Below are 16,556 nucleotides of genomic sequence, written 5' to 3' on the forward strand. Positions count from 1 at the left end.
CTGTGACTGAACAGGCAGAGCAATCAACAAAAGGATTTCTTCCTATGCAGAGATTTCACTAATACACTGGATCATTTTTGCCTTTCCACTGGTTACACCTAGCACTTTATGTTGGATCTTGACCTAGGAACCATCTCTGCTTCATGTTGAGTCTGCCTGTGCCTCTAAGCACTCCAGACTTGGGGGTTGCATCTGCACTGCAGAATTAATGTAGTTCATGGCTCAATGCTATGGAATTCTTGGATTTGTAGGGTTGTGAGATATTTAGCCTTATCTGTCAGCAGAAAACTGATTACAAACTCCAGGATTACATACGATGGAGCCAAGGCAGTTAAAGTGGTGTCAAGCTACACTAATTCTGTGTGGCAGCAGCTTTAGCCTATGAACATTTCTAACCTTTACCACCTACAGTTCTGTCCCTGCACATGTCTGACTTCCTCTCTCTTTCCCTGAGCACGGCTAACTCAAGTACCTGGCTTTCCTTCTTCCTCTCTAGATCTTTGAACGAATCCTGTTCATCTGGGCTATCCGACACCCAGCCAGTGGCTACGTGCAGGGGATTAATGACCTGGTCACCCCATTCTTTGTGGTGTTCCTCTCTGAATATGTGGGTAAGCGATACTTGTTGGCTGCATCATGCTCTATTAAAAACTTCAACCTGTATATAATTAGGACTGCATAGTCTCACTGCAGTCCTCTATTGGCTGTTGTCATTATCTGCTTAACATTGAAAATAGGTATGGCTTTAAAATTCATGTATAGCAGTGATTGCCAGTAGACAAAATAAGCAATCAGTGATTAAGGCCTATATCCAGTTGGTATTTCCAAACAGAATATTCCCCTTGAATTAATGTCTAATAATTTGACAACAGTATTACTAGTTTAACAGAAAGCAGAATAAATTCTGTATTATTTTTGTGTTCTGCAAATGTCTGAGCATGAATGAAACTGATTAAGTATACATTGCACTGAACTAGTAAAACTGTTGTCAAATGATTAGATGGCACCATTCATCAAACACACTAGGTTAGGTACTCCATTCTTTTTGTAAAGGGAGAGGAAAATGGAATGGAAGCTGACATTTTTGTAGTTGGCAAATGAATTAGGAAACCAAGTTTCTTGATTATTTGGACATCTGCCTGTAGATTAGATTAGCATCCCTCGCATCTTCTAATCCTGAAAATGAGAACATTCAAACTTCTTCAGGTTTTCGTGATTATGTTCTTTATGCTTATGTCAGTTTAAATCAGGGTGGACAAGGTGCAACCCTCCACATGGACTGCAACTCCCAGCACTTTCTCACCTTGGCTGTGCTAATAATAATAACAATAACAATAACAACAACAACAACAATAATAATAATAATAATAATTATATTTCCCCGCCTCTCCCAGTTGGATCGAGGCGGGATTACAGTCCAGTATCAATATACAGTATACAAATGCAAATGACAACAATAAAAACAACAATATTGTACAATAAAATATAAAAATGGATAACAGTTAAAACAATGCTATCAAAGCGAAAAGGAGAGAGATGTTTCAATTTAGGTCAAGGAGATGGAAAAATATATCTTATAAGAGATTAGGTGGGTAAGCTCACCGGAAGAGATCCATCTTAACTGCCCTCTTAAAGACCTCCAAGGAGGTAGTAAGACGGATCTCTTCCGGGAGACTGTTCCAAAGTTCTGGAGCAGCTTCCGTGAAGGCTTTCTGGGAAGTAGAAATTAGTCTAGTTGTATGTAATACCAACAAATTCTTCCCTGATGTTCTAAGAGTGCAGGGCGAATTATGTAGGGAGAGGCATTCCTGCAAGTAACTCAGGCCCAACCCATGTAGGGCTTTAAAGGTAATAACCAACACCCTGTATTGCACCCGGAAGCTGATCGGCAGCCAGTGAAGATCTTTTAAAATTGGAGTTATGTGGTCAAACCTTGATGAACCGGTGACCAATCTGGCTGCCAGGTTTTGAACTAATTGAAGCTTCCGAACTTGATACAAGGGTAGACTCATGTAGAGCGCATTACAGAAATCAAGACGAGAGATTACCAGAACATGCACTACTGCTTCAAGGTCCTTTCGGTCCTTCGGTCCAGATAGGGACACAATTGGCATATCAACCGAAGTTGGTACCAAGCACTCCTGAACATCACATGAGATGACAATTGTAGAGACGGATCTAGGAGTACTCCCAAACTGCGAACTTCATCCTTTAGGGGAAGTGTGACCCCATCCAGGACAGGATGACAAAGTTCCTCCCCTAGACCTGGGGTACGTATGGCGAGTACCTCCATTTTCTCTGGATTCAACCTGAGTGTGTTTTCCCTCATCCAGCCCATTAGTGACTCAAGACAGGCATTCAGAGGAGAGATGCCATCCTTAGTCACTGCCACAGTCGGAGGCATAGAGAAGCATATTTGGGTGTCATCAGCGTACTGATAACACCACGCCCCATGTCTCCAGATGATCTCTCCCAGTGGCTTCATGTAAATGTTAAACAGCATGGGGGACAGGCCGGCTTGAGTTAGCAGGAATTGCAGTACAACAGTATACTGTGGGCCATGATTTGTCTGCTTCATATTCTGTATGCCTTTGAATATCAGTTGGTAGAAAGTCATGCCAAGAGTTGTGCTTTCCCTCAGGTCCTTTCTTTGTGTCTACACATGCATACATGAATGGGGGGTATAGAGAAGATAGGGTGGCATAGAGAGGGAGAGTGTGTGTGTGTGTGCACTGCAGTATTGCAACACTGCAGCCCTGTCCACCTTTGGCTACATTCCCTGATTGACTGTTCTCCTGGGTCAGCAGCCTTTCATGAGAGAGAAAAATCTTCATCTTCCTACTAGAACATTGCTGCAGAGAGTTCATTTTCATTAGCTTTTAAAAGGTTCTTTGCTAGGTCCTGAAAGGACAGAAGAATGGACATTAAAGGAGTCTCACTACACGGATAATTCCACAAGAGGGGGGACCCACTTCCTCAGGAGCTGTCCTCATCATTTCAAATTTGGGGACACTTGGACCTTTGAAGATTACCTCAGAGCATGTGCTCATGGGAGCCATGTAAGGCTTTGAAGATCAGCATTAGCTGTTTGTGCTTGGAAGCAAACTGAGGACCAAACTGAGGATGTAAGCTACAGGAAAAGAGATTCTACCTCAACATTAGGAGGAACTTCCTGACAGTAAGGGCTGTTCGACAGTGGAACACACTCCCTCGGAGAGTGGTGGAGTCTCCTTTCTTGGAGGTCTTTAAACAGAGGCTGGATGGCCAACTGTTGGGGATGCTTTGATTGAGAGTTCCTTGCATGGCAAGGGGTTGGACTGGATGGCTGTTGTGGTGTCTTCCAACTCTACGATTCTATGATTCTGTGACCAGTAGAACTGTTCAGATGCTGGTGAAAAAAACTCCCATTGGACCTGTCCCAGTTTGCACCTTTGTAGTAGTATTTTTAAATAAATCTGTTTCATAGAATAATAGAGTTGGAAGAGACCACAAGGGTCATCCAGTCCAACCCCCTGCTATGCAGGAAATCTCAATCAAAACATCCCCGACAGATGGCCATCCAACCTCTGTTTAAAGACCTCTAAGGAAGGAGACTCCACTGCACTCCGAGGGAGTGTATTCCACTGTTGAACAGTCCTTACTCTCAAGAAGGCAATGCCATAATCACAAAAAGTCCACATGGGTTTCAGAGAAACAAGTCATGCCAGACAAATCTTATTTCTTTCTTTGATAAAATTACCAGCTTGGTAGATGAAGGGAATGCTGTGGATATAGTATATCTTGATTTCACTAAGGCCTTTGACAAGGTTTCTCATGACATTTTTGCAAACAAGCTTGTAAAATGTGGGCTAGACAAGGTAACTGTTACATGGATTTGTAATTGGTTGACCGGCCAAACTCAAAGGGTGCTCAACAATGGCTCCTTTTCATCCTGGAGAGAAGTGACCAGTGGGGTCCCACAGGGCTCTGTCCTGGGCCCAGTGCTAATCAACATCTTTCTCAATGACTTGGATGACAGAATTGGGAGCATACTTATCAAATTTGCAGATGACACCAAATTAGGTGGAGTATCTAATACTCCAGAGGACAGGATCAAAATTCAAAACGACCTGAATAGACTAGAAAGCTGGGCCAAAGCTAACAAAATGAAATTCAACACGGAGAATTGTAAGGAACTGCACTTAGGGCAGAAAAATGAAATGCACAGATATAGGATGGGGGACACCTGGCTGAATGAAACTACATGTGAAAGGGATCTAGGAGTCCAAGTAGACCACAAGTTGAACATGAGTCAACAGTGTGATGCAGCAGCTAAAAAACCCAATGCAATTTTAAGTTGCATCAATAGAAATATAGTGTCTAGATCGAGAGAAGTAATAGTGCCACTCTATTCTGCTCTGGTCAGGCTCCATCTGGAATATTGTGTCTAGTTCTGGGTACCACAAATCAAAAAGGACATTGAGAAAATGGAGCGTGTCCAAAGGAGGACGACTAAAATGGTGAAGAGTGTGGAAACCATATCCTATGAGGAACGACTTAGGGAGCAGGGGATGTTTAGCCTGGAGAAAAGAAGGTTAAGAGGTGATGTGATAGCCCTGTTTAAATATTTGAAGGGATGTCATGTTGAGGAGGGAGCAAGCTTGTTTTCTGCTGCTCCAGAGAACAGGACCCGGAGCAATGCATACAAGCTTCAGGAAAAGAGATTCCACCTCAACATTAGGAGGAAGTTCCTGAGAGTAAGGGCTGTTCGACAGTGGAACACACTCCCTCGGAGTGTGGTGGAGTCTCCTTCCTTGGAGGTCCATTGCTCCGGGTCCTAGTCTCTGGAGCAGCAGAAAACAAGCTAGCTCTCTCCTCAATGTGACATCCCTTCAAGTATTTAAACAGGGCTATCATATCACCTCTTAACCATCTCTTCTTCAGGCGTTCCTCATAGGGCATGGTTTCCAGACCCTTCACAATTTTAGTCAACACGAAAGGTATTACAGTAATCTAACTTGAGGATTACCAGTAAATGATCACACTGGGTCTCTGCAAAAAAGGCCATTTCTGATGTACCAGTCATAGCTGGTAGAAGGCACTCCATGCATAAAAGTCAAGTCACAAAAGTGGATCAGTGTGCACTCCCAGTCTGAGTATGATACTTTATGAGGGATGGCATTCTGTCTAGATTGAACCTCATTTATCTAAGCAGATAAACCACCATCATTTATATCTCAAAACTGATAGAATGGAATTTATTGGTCCTCATCCAATCCATCAATATTGGATACTGATTTAACACTTATGCTACTATACCTAAATCAGATGTAAAGGGGAATCCTTACATTACTCATGTAGTACCTTTAGGTATATATTGAAAAACAGGGGGCACAAGATGAAAATCCACAGCAAAAGTACCACAGAGCCAAGCAGTAGTCTTCCAGCAGTGCCTGCAATCAGCTCTGCAGTTAGGGATGAAACCACTGGAACGTGCTGTCTCCCAATCCACAACCAGAGAGTTTATAATGAAACATTCCATGGTTAACAGTTTCAAAACCTGTCAAGAAGCCTAGAATAATTAGCAAACACATGTTGCTTCTGTCTCCTAATAGAGGAGAATATCTAGGATGGTGGCCAAGGCCATTTTGTATCAAAATCAGGCTGAAAAAAAGGGACATTTACACTTTATCGAGAAGTACTTGGAGTTGCCTGCACAGCAGTAAAATTCAGAGTGGTGCTATGCTCTATGTTCTAAATATCAGTTCATCAAAATTGGGAAGTTGATCTTCTTTTCACTGTTTCAAGCAAGGCATATCTAATTCTCAGAATAGTGTGTTACATCTTCATTCATACTGTGAATGCAAATGCCTTCAGTTCCTCCCCTGACATTAAGTATCAGATGCTGGAGCTTACAATAGTAACCTTTTTTCACTTCTCTTTCCCATTACAAGCTCCCTTAAATAGCTGCTTGTTATCTGTGGTTTGAGCCATTTCTGTACATATCCGCCCCCTAATGGCACAATCTGTTGTGTAGATAGTTGAATCAGCAAGCCACCAGAAGCTCCCAGGGGAAGCATTTTGTGTGGGAAATGACTGTTTTGTTTGGGATGGGAGATCTTAAGTGATTATTTCAAAATAAACTGATGCTTGTGCATTTCTGTTTTCACCTCTGCCTCCTAGGATCTTGGATTTACATGTGTCTCTCTCTTAGCATCCTTTCTCAGTGATGGATTAACCTTCGCTGGTGAGGTCTCTGGCACTCATTAACCTCTCACTGGTAGGAGTAAGTGTTAACAATCGCAACCTACATCATCAGCATATCTTTTAAGATTGATCAAGAAACCTTGCTAAAAGGTCTGCTGCTTTGTACAAGTGTCTGGTAATTTGAGAAGAATATACAAAGAATTAAAAGCATGCACTACTAACAACAACCAAGGGCCTCTGACAAGGAAAATATTTTTATGAAATCATTCTTAGATATTGGATAATACCCAATATTAGCATTACATCAAAGCAATTGATGTAATTTGAAGCAGTTTCCACAAGTTGGAAGAACACAAGCCTTCTTCTCTCTTTTGGTCACCTATCTGAAACACTGCCTGTGGAGGGTTGGAGGCTCTCTGGAGCAGTTCATGAGCACAAAATAAGGCTACAATGATATAATCGAGGGAAGGTAGTGAGACTGAAAATCTTGGCTCTTCTACTAGGGTCATGATAGATTTGGGCCATTGAACATGCCATTTTATTGTAACAGTTTCCACAATGATAGCCATGGCAGGCATTTGTAGTAAAAAACACCAAAGAGTGCTGTGATGACCTAAAAGGCAAACAGCTTTCTTACACCATGAAGCTCATGTGGTAATAAATATGTTAATTTTATACAATCATAGTTCCTACTGGGTGACCTTGGTCAAGTCACACCCTCTCAACCTCTGAAGGGGGCAAAGGCAAACCCCCTCTGAAAAATCTTACTAAGAAACCCCGTCATCTTAAGACGGAAATGACTTGATTGTTTTTGCAGCTGCATTGTTGAGGTGTTCCTCAGTAATCAGACTCGATGTGCATCTGATTTCCCATCGTCTGAAGAATATAGGTGAACTAGAGAAGGTCCAGAAGTGAGCAACTATGCAGTATTCCTTGAGGTACCAACTACAGAGGGCAATGTAGGAGGTTTTGTTAACTTTTGCCCTGCAATTGAGTAAGAAGGAACTCTTGTTATTTCCATAGACTGGTGTTCACAGGTGCTCTTCTCTGTCTGAAAATGCCATCATAGGATCCCCACTGAGCTGTCTGGCCACTAGACTAGGCTCTTCTTCTTTGCATGTTTTCAAGGTGTCCACTGTTGCCCTACAGCATCAACTCAGCTGCCTTTGTGAGCTGGCAGAGTGCACAAGCGCTTTTGGGCTGCTGCCAGTGAGAGATCTATATATGCAATGTCTGCTACTCCCATCAGATCAATGGCTTCAGCTGAACATTGCTGAGCACTGCTTGTTCCATCTAGTTCCATCTAACAGAATGGTATATGGGAGTTGTCAAGTCTGCAGCTGCAATGGATATTTAGTGTTCTACAGGTGGAGTTCCTGCATGCTGCCAAAGATTATAAGACTTCAGATTTGCTAGGTGGGACTCAATGTGGTATAGTGGTTTGAGTGTTCAACTAGGACACTGGGAAACCAGGATTTGAATTCCTGTGTGACCATGGAAGTCCATCGTATGACCTTGGGGAAGTCACGCTCTCTCATCCTCAGAGGCAGGCAATGGCAAACTTCCTTGGAACAAATCATGACAAGAAAATCCCACTATAAGTTTGCCGTAGGTTCACTATGTCAGAAATGATTTGAAAGCACACAACAATCTTTTCTGCCAAAGGCTGTAAGACAACAGATTTGCTAAGATATTTTAGGTATTTTATATTGCCTTAAAATAACATATAGAAATGGTATCTTAACATAAATAGTGTCTCCTAGCAAAAGAAAGGTAGGCATGCTGGCATAGAAACATATTAATGGAACATCAAGAACTTCAAAATATGTTGTTAGCCTAACGCTCTGTTAGTTTCGTCTCACTGGAGGTGGTTACATTGGCTGGAATCTTGTTGGTTTTCTATGATGGCATAAACACCATTGAGCAAATGGTTGGACTTTCTTGGACATTGCTTAAGGACAATGCCTAGCACAGACAAGCAGTCCCCATATACCCACAGCTTGCCAAGTTGCAATGGCAATTTTATTTTTAAAAACACCTTTTTCCCTTGGCACTAGTATATTACAAAACAAACCACAAAGGCTTACACTATCTGTTGGTATACAAGATAGGTCTTAAGTAGGAACTTATTTTCCGGCATAGTTGTCTCACTACTTGCACAATTGTCTCAGTTTCACTTCAGTTTCTATGTCAATACCTTCAAAACACCAGTAAGTTTTTTAATATGCCCTGTCACAGTAACAAATGAATAGTGGATGCATTCCTGATAAGGCAGAACAAAGTACAACCTTTCATTGCTGATATCCTAAATGTTTTAGACAGCACCTGCAGGGAGAGCCATGAGCTGGACTCCAATTCTATTGAAAATTAACCCTACTTGCTGATTTGCAGTGCAATCTCCTACCTTGTTGGTTGAATGCCAGTCCAAAGATCTTTCCTCTTTCCCCATCGCTGCCTGTATAACAAGCTGCTAATTCTCTTCTAACCTCTCTCCAAAATGCCCTGCACTGTGGTGTCAATCATAGCCACGTTTGTTCTTCTTCATGCCAGTCCCAAGTGCCTACTGCAAAGCTGTTGGCTGCCTTTCAGTTCCTGTCAGAGCCATATGTTGAATATCCAGGTTCTTTATGTAGGACCTGTCTAAGGTTCTTACAGAACAGATGTCTGTGTTGAGCAATATGCTCGAGAGAGAATTTTCCAAAGCTCCTCTTTTGCCAGGACTGCAGGCTCATATTTTCAATGCTGTTTGTGCTGTTTGCATTCACTACCACTTGTGGGAGTGGCGGTGGGGAAAATTGTATAGGAAGGAATTAGACCTATTGCAACATTATAGAATCACTATGTCTGAATTTATGTATCTCATCAAGCTATTTATTATTTGTCACTTAACTGTACACTAATTACAGTTATATCACTGCTTTTCCTCCCATTGGCTCAAGATGGGGTAAATCATTCTCCTTTGCGCCCCCCACCCCAGCACTCGTCATTATTCTTGCAATCCTGAAGTAGGCCAGGCTGTGAAAAATAGTACTGGCCCAGCATCACCCAGTGTGTTTTAATTTCTAGTCTCCCAAAAGCCATGAATCTTCCATGTCCCAGTCTGATACGCTAATCACAATCCTACACTGGCTTTTCCTGGCAGTATCATCTCTGGTTTCTTCTCCCTCTTTTGAACAGAGAAGTTACAGAAAGTTTTCGCTTGCTAGAAAATGAGAATAAGCCTCCAGAGAGCCAGGAACACTGCTTTATCTTGAACATGTGACTAAAAACTGTAAATTTCACTTGCCCTTGATAAGAAGCCACTGCAGCCCTCCCTCTTCAATATGGGTGGTCAGGCATATTGTGAGATGAGTTAATGTGCATGATGACATTAAAAATACCATTGTCATTGTCAACTGTGCAAAGAGTTAAAGTGCATGATGATGACACATGATGGCACTGCATGGCCCATCTGTCTTAACAGTATTCATGTTCTTTCTTCAGGAAGAGCCTCTAAACAGAGTTGTAATGTTAGTAGTATCATTTGATCTGGAAAAATAAACCTTCCTTGTTAAGGCCTTGATGTCATGTCCAGTGGAAGAGGTATGTTCTGTTCTGGAAACAGGTATAATTCTAAGTCTCCCCAAGACTTCATTTGATGCGAAATGCAAACACATATTACTGCTATGTGTGTGTATATGCCTTCAAGTTGTCTGTTGACTTATTGTGACTAGTAATTTCATAGGACTTTGTTAGGCAAGGAATAGTCAGAGGTGATTTGCCATTGCCTTTCTTTGAAATATAGCTATTGGTATTTCTTGGCAATCTCCCAATCAAATACTACCCAGGTGTAACCCTTCTTAGCTTTCAAGATCAGACAGCATCTGTTGCCTTGTTGGTGATAAATCATACAGCTCAAGGTATACAGCAGAGAAGCATTCCAGCCCTTTTGCTGGTGGAGTCCAGGATATCTTCACAGCCAATGGTAGAACTGGGCCCCTAAACTAACTACACAGACTATCTCTGGTTGTCAGTCCAGTTCCCCATGGCTGGCTATGTAGATTCCCTAGGCTGGGACCCACCCCCACTGCCACAGGGAAAGGCAGCTGGATGATGGACTCCTAAGAGTTATACAATACAGAAGCAAATAAAGAAAATCAGTCCATAGTCATGACTCATCTTCTTTCTCCCTGCCCCACAATTGTGAGAACTGTGCAAGTAGAAAATTCACTGTTTGCAATCCAGTTGCTGCACTAATTTCTACATTCTGCCTGTCCCCTAAAAATAATTTGTTGTGATTCACTATGCAGACAAAGTGAGATTCTAGTGAGATTGGCAGAGTCGTCATCATCATCATCATCATCATCATCATCATCATCATCATCATCTTTTATTTATATCCCGCCTACTCTGATTAGGAACTAGGCGGCTTACAGTAAAAAAAAATACACAAATTCCCATCTACCCTCCCCCACTTAAAATAACAATTAAATCAGAATTACATTAATCAAAATATCAGTTGTGATGTTAGCTCAAGACTCTTCTATGCCACGTTACCCACTTTTCTCAGGGAACTTTTCTTGAGTTTCTAACTTGGTCTGAGACTTTCCTTCAGTATCATTCCCTGATGTGAAGGTTACATGTAATATCCTAGGGCTCTTTCAGAGAGTTCTTAACTTTTGCACCCATGGGGCTAACTAGGTTAACCACATTAAATAGAATGATTATACCACTGGGAAGCTGGGGTTGCTGAATGCTACTTAAATTGAGTGGACATTTCAGAGTGGGATAGACATTAAATCAATCTCTACCACCATCTCCTGACCAGAGAAGCAGGATTCAATAGATCTCTCTCCACATTGTCCATGCTGACTAAAGGGTGATGGAAACTGTAGAACAACATACTCCAGTATATTTGGGAAGGCTGTTCTCAGTACTGTAAGGAAAAGAAATAAACTGAGATACTTTGTATCCGCTCTGCCACCTTCTAATCGTGGGCTAGTTAACTCCCCCCCAAATTATAACAGTTTAATTTTGAGTTGTAAGTCATCATAAGTTCTGTTCACACAGGAACATATACAACAGAGACACATAACTTTAACCAAATAAGCAAACAGAAAGATGTTGGCTTTAATTTTCAACCCCTGCCCTACCTTGTGTTGTAGTGAGTTTGGTCATACATTATGTACTACCTAGGAAACCAGATAAACAGTTGCTCAGTAAAGGATGAAAAGTCTTTCCCTCTCCTAATGGAGGGTGTAGCATGAATCCCAAGGAGCACAGAAAGCTAGGATCTAATGAAGGTTTATTACTAGAAGGCTAATATGGGTGGGTGAGGAGTTTGAGGAGGGATTTTTAAAGGGTAATAGCTGAGAAATTGATTTAACAGTGTGGTCTGCTTTAGTATATTAGGAAGCGTGAAAAATGGTGAACTAATATGCACTTTTGCCCCACAAGAAGGAAAGCAGATTTGGGTGCTAGGTAAACATTAAATTCAAATTTATAAATCCTAAGCTCCCCATGACAGTTGTTAAAGGAAAATACTGTTTCTAACTGAACAAGAAGGATAAAAGTGCACATCTTCTTCCTCTGCCTCAAAGATAAGCATCTGGGCATCATCATAATCTTCTATTAATATCTCAGAAATCCCTAAATAAGTTAGTTATTGGATGACATTTCTCTGTCCAGATGAAGATTTCTCATGGGCCAAATTATACAATATATTGAATAGGAGAATAGTAACTGAAAGATGGCTAAGATTATAGTTGTTTTACATCAGTGGTTTCCAAATATTGGTCCTCCAGCTGTTTTCTACTTCAACTGCAAAATTCCTTTTGGACAAGTTGTCTGGGGCTTCTGGGAGTTGAATCCTTTTCAAATTTGATATGTGTGAATGAAGCTGTGATCCATTGTAGTGAACACAATATTCCAAATAAAGTTACAACAATGACAATGGGAGCAAAACTGAGTTCCTGAGGCATAGAAACCATGTTCCTATTAATACAGGCTAATATAGCAATAATAATAATAATAATAATAATAATAATAATAATAATAATAATGTGCCTGACCAGTTGCAGTCATGTAGTAGCTCAGCCGTGTAAAAGACTGAAGCGGCTCTAAATATTTGGACCCTGCTATGACAGGGTTTGTTAATTCAGGATTGTTACCTTCAATTAGCATTTTTACTTTTCCTTTGTTACATATGAAGCAAGGATGCCAGCTTTGGATCACCATCACATTTTGGAGATCCATCATTAGACCATGGTATCCTTCTGGAACTCCTGAGGGAGTTAGGTATTGGGGGCACTGTGCTCCAGTAGCTCCATTCCTACCTCTCAGGCAGATTCCAGATGGTGATGCTGGGGGCCAGTTGCTCTTCTAAAAGAGAGCTGACATCTGGCCACAGGGCGCCATTCTGTCCCCCATGCTATTTAACATTTACATGAAGCCGCTGGGTGAGATCATCCGGAGACATGGGGCGCGGTGTTATCAGTACGTTGATGACACCCAGATATGCTTCTCTATGCCTCCGACTGCCACAGTGACTAAGGATGGCATCTCTCCTCTGGATGCCTGCCTTGGATCAGCAATGGGCTGGATGAGGGAAAACAAACTCAAGCTGAATCCAGAGAAAATGAAGGTACTTGGAATAGGTACCCAAGTCCGGGGAAGGAGATTTGTCAACCAGTCCTGGACAGGGTCACACTTTCCCTAAAGGATAAAGTTCGCAGTTTGGGAGTACTCCTGGATTCATCTCTACAGTTATCATCTCAAGTAAATGCGATGGCCAGGAGTGCTTGGTACCAGCTTCGGTTGATACGCCAACTGCGCCCCTACCTGGACCAAAAGGACCTTGAAGCAGTGGTGCATGCACTAGTAATCTCTCATTTAGATTTCTGTAATGCTCTCTACATGGGAATACCCTTGTACCAAGTTTGGAAGCTTCATTTGGTTCAAAATGCAGCAGCCAGATTGGTCACTAGAACACCTAGATTGGACCATATAATGCCTGTGCTAAAATCTCTTCACTGGCTGCCAATTAGCTTCCGGGCGCAATACAAAGTGTTGGTTATTACCTTTAAAGCCCTACATGGCTTGAGCCCAAGTTACTTGAAGGAACGCCTCTCCCTACACAATCCGCCCGGCACTCTCAGAACATCAGGGAAGAAATTATTAGAGTACCATAAGACCAGGTTAATAACAACTTCCCACAGAGTGTTCACTGTTGCGGCCCCCAAATTGTGGAACAGCTTACCGGAAGAGATCCGTCTTATCAGCACCTTAGATGCCTTCAAGAAGGCACTTAAGATGGCTCTCTTCTGGTGGGCTTACCCACCTGGCCTTTTATGGGAGATCTTAGGAAAAGCTCCGCTCCTGATTATCATTTATTAAATTTGGATGACTAGATGACGATCTAGCTATTTTATTGAATTAATAGTAATGATAATATTTTATTGATTATATTTTATATTGTATTGTAATTTTATTTTATTGATCTGATCCCACCTTGATCTACAGGGAGAGGTGGAAAATAATAATAATAATAATAATAATAATAATAATAATAATATGATAATGAGATAGTGTAATTCTGCTGCTGCTTTTGGGAGTGTCATTCATGGTGAAAGTGGAGCACCTCCAAGTGTATGGTCCTAAGGCCAGGTTCCTGTTGGTTTCACTGGTGAAGTTATGCTGGTGGTGATGGGAAGAAGAAAAACCAGGGCCAGTAATGAGGAAAAGGCAAAACATCTGGCAGCAGTTATGACTGGATAAAGAGGCCACCATCTCTGTTTATCAAAACCTTAGCCTGGGACAGTGGGAGCAAGGTACAAACAGCCTATGGGAGGGTGGTCTAGACAGTTGCCTGTGACATAGGACAGGTGTCCAAGTCATTCCTTTTGTACTGCTTTCAATCCGTGGGGTCTACAGAAAACAGGCCTTCAAATAATAAGTGGTTTGGAGCCATATATGTCCTGTAGAATGGTCTGTTATGGAAGATCTGTGACTTTACAGGATCCTGGCTATAGAGCACCAGGATCTTGAGAGAAATGTGATATAATTTGCTTTTGTTCCCTGGTAACTTTATCTCCACAGGGCATTCTACCACAAATCGTACCAATAGTATTGGCAGCCTGAGTAGAAGGGGAATCTTTTAGTCCTTGGCCTGATAAGATGTAAGACCCCAGAGCGCCAGAAATATGTACAAAGACCAGTGTGCTTCTTGGACAAAACAAAGTATTCCAAGTGCTACATATTTAATTGCAGTCAGAAATTGAACACTCTTTTTTAAAAAATGAAAAAAAAAGAATATATTCACAAGCCAAACAAAATTTAATCAGTGTTTCCAAATACATTTGGCCCTCTATATCCACAGATTCTTCATCCACGGATTCAACCATCCACAGCTTGAAAACATTTTAAAAAGATGAATTCAAAAAGCAAACCTTGATTTTGCCATTTTATATCATGGGACACCATTTTATTGCACCACTGTATATAGCAGGACTTGAGTATCCACAAATTTTGGTAACCATGTGGGCTCCTGGAACCAAACCCCAGCAGGTAACCAAAGGCCCACTGTAGTTTATAAAGGTTATATGTATTGTCATTCTAGTAATGTAGTAGTAAAAACCACTCTTCTATTAGACACTTGTTTTGTGAGATTGGAAAGTTTTAAATACACAACAGAGAAAGCATCAGAAGTATTTAGGAAAATCCTCCTGTTCTTTCAGAGAAGGGCAAAAAGGGGTAGTGAAGCCTAACAGAAATAAACTCTAGACTCGAAGTTATGGAGACCTGAGCCACACTCATGCCCTCCACTGTGTCTGATTCTTGATTTATTAAGGCCTGAGACAGATAGGCTCGAAGCGGCGTCCTCCCAGTGATTTTAGGGTTCGGGAGCACGCACCAACCACATGCTCCTGAACCCTAATCTGTATGGACGCCGGCGTCATGGTGGCCTCCTGTCCATATGGGGGCTGCCATGATGGTGCAAGTGTGGTGCTGTGTCTGCATGTCGTGGTGCCGCACTCGCGTCATTGACATGCACCAGCCAGTGGTGCTCCGACATCGTCAGAAGCGCACTCCTAAAAGAACACGGGGAAAATGGGTTCTTTTAGGAGCAGAGGAACGCCGTGCGGTTTGGCTGCTGCAGCAGCATTCCTCTGGAGTAGAAATGGACGGCTTCAGGCCGTGATTTCAGGAGGGTCTGTCGAGCCCCATAGTTAGCCTGTTTCTCAGCTCATTCTATACCTCATGGTATAGAAACAGAGGCATGTTACACATGCGCCGAAAGTACGTGTTAGGGTTAGGAAGGGGTGTGCTAGGGTTAGAAAGGGGTGTCTATTCTAGATGCCCCTCAATCCTAGTACGGACTGTGTCCGTACAAAATGGTGGCGCCCGTCCACACGGGAGCCGCCATCTTGATGTCGTGGACGCATAGCATCTGGACGTCACAAACCGGAAGTGGAGCCGCGAGTGCGCGACTAGCGCCTCACGGCGCCACTTCCAGGGCGCAAAAAGAAGCGCCATTTTGGCGCTTCTTTTCGGCTGTGCCTGGGAATCGTGTGGTTTGGTCGCTGCGGTTCCCAGACGCAGCAACTGGCGCTGCCGGCAGACCGCCGCTTTTAGACAGCTATGAAAGAGCAAAAAATGTTAATGTCTTTTATTTGACCAATGTCTTGATGAAATGAAACACAAACTTTTAATTTAGACAATTTTTGTGTAGTTTTAAACCATGCAATATGTCTTTACCATGAGATATTTTTAAATGAACTCTGATGTTAATCTGGCTCTTGATGTACATTAACCCATCTTCAGTCCATGTTACTTTCACTGTGAAATTAACATTAAGATAAGGTAGTATGGATCAGTGTGGTATAGTGGTTTGAGTGTTGGACTAGGACACTTGGAGACCATGGTTTGAATCTCTGCTCGGCTGTGGAAACTGACTGGGAAACCTCTCTCAGCCTCAGAGGAAGACAAGATAAACCTCCTCTGAATATATCTTGCCCCCCAAAAAACCTATAATGGAGTTGCTTTAGAATTGCCATTAGTCAGAAATTATTTAAAGGCACACAACAACAACAAGAGTTTTTACTAGGGGATGGACAAATACCATATTTTGTTTATAATGTGAGCTTGAACTTCTTACCCTTTGGCTAAGGCTGTAATATTTAATCAGTAAATTTATAGCCAAAAATATATTGATTATTCAGAGTGGGCCCATATTGATGGGGATAGGTTTTAATCCATGAAGTTGAGAGTGCAGAAGACACTGTTTAATTTTATTACACTGCTTGGATCTGGTATGTTATTTTAATGGGCAGTGGAAAATATGTTTTTCCTCTTATAGTGAGTGGCAGGTTTAGAAAAGTGGCAGTGATTTG

At 41.9% G+C, this 16,556-nt stretch overlaps 1 protein-coding gene across 3 annotated transcripts in view; it reads left to right on the top strand.

Annotated features, from left to right (window-relative positions):
- Window positions 1-16,556, top strand: part of TBC1D22B (TBC1 domain family member 22B) — a 57,254-nt gene that overhangs the window by 25,578 nt on the left and 15,120 nt on the right. For all 3 annotated transcript variants that reach the window (XM_089514775.1, XM_089514776.1, XM_089514774.1), the window contains exon 8: window positions 497-611. In XM_089514775.1, the coding sequence (XP_089370901.1) occupies window positions 497-611 (115 nt within the window). The remainder of the gene's footprint in view (window positions 1-496; window positions 612-16,556) is intronic.

Source organism: Sceloporus occidentalis, unplaced genomic scaffold, assembly GCF_023333645.1.
Source record: "Sceloporus occidentalis isolate IW3139 unplaced genomic scaffold, rSceOcc1.0.p SCAF_3, whole genome shotgun sequence".
Classification (NCBI taxonomy): Eukaryota; Metazoa; Chordata; class Lepidosauria; order Squamata; family Phrynosomatidae; genus Sceloporus; species Sceloporus occidentalis.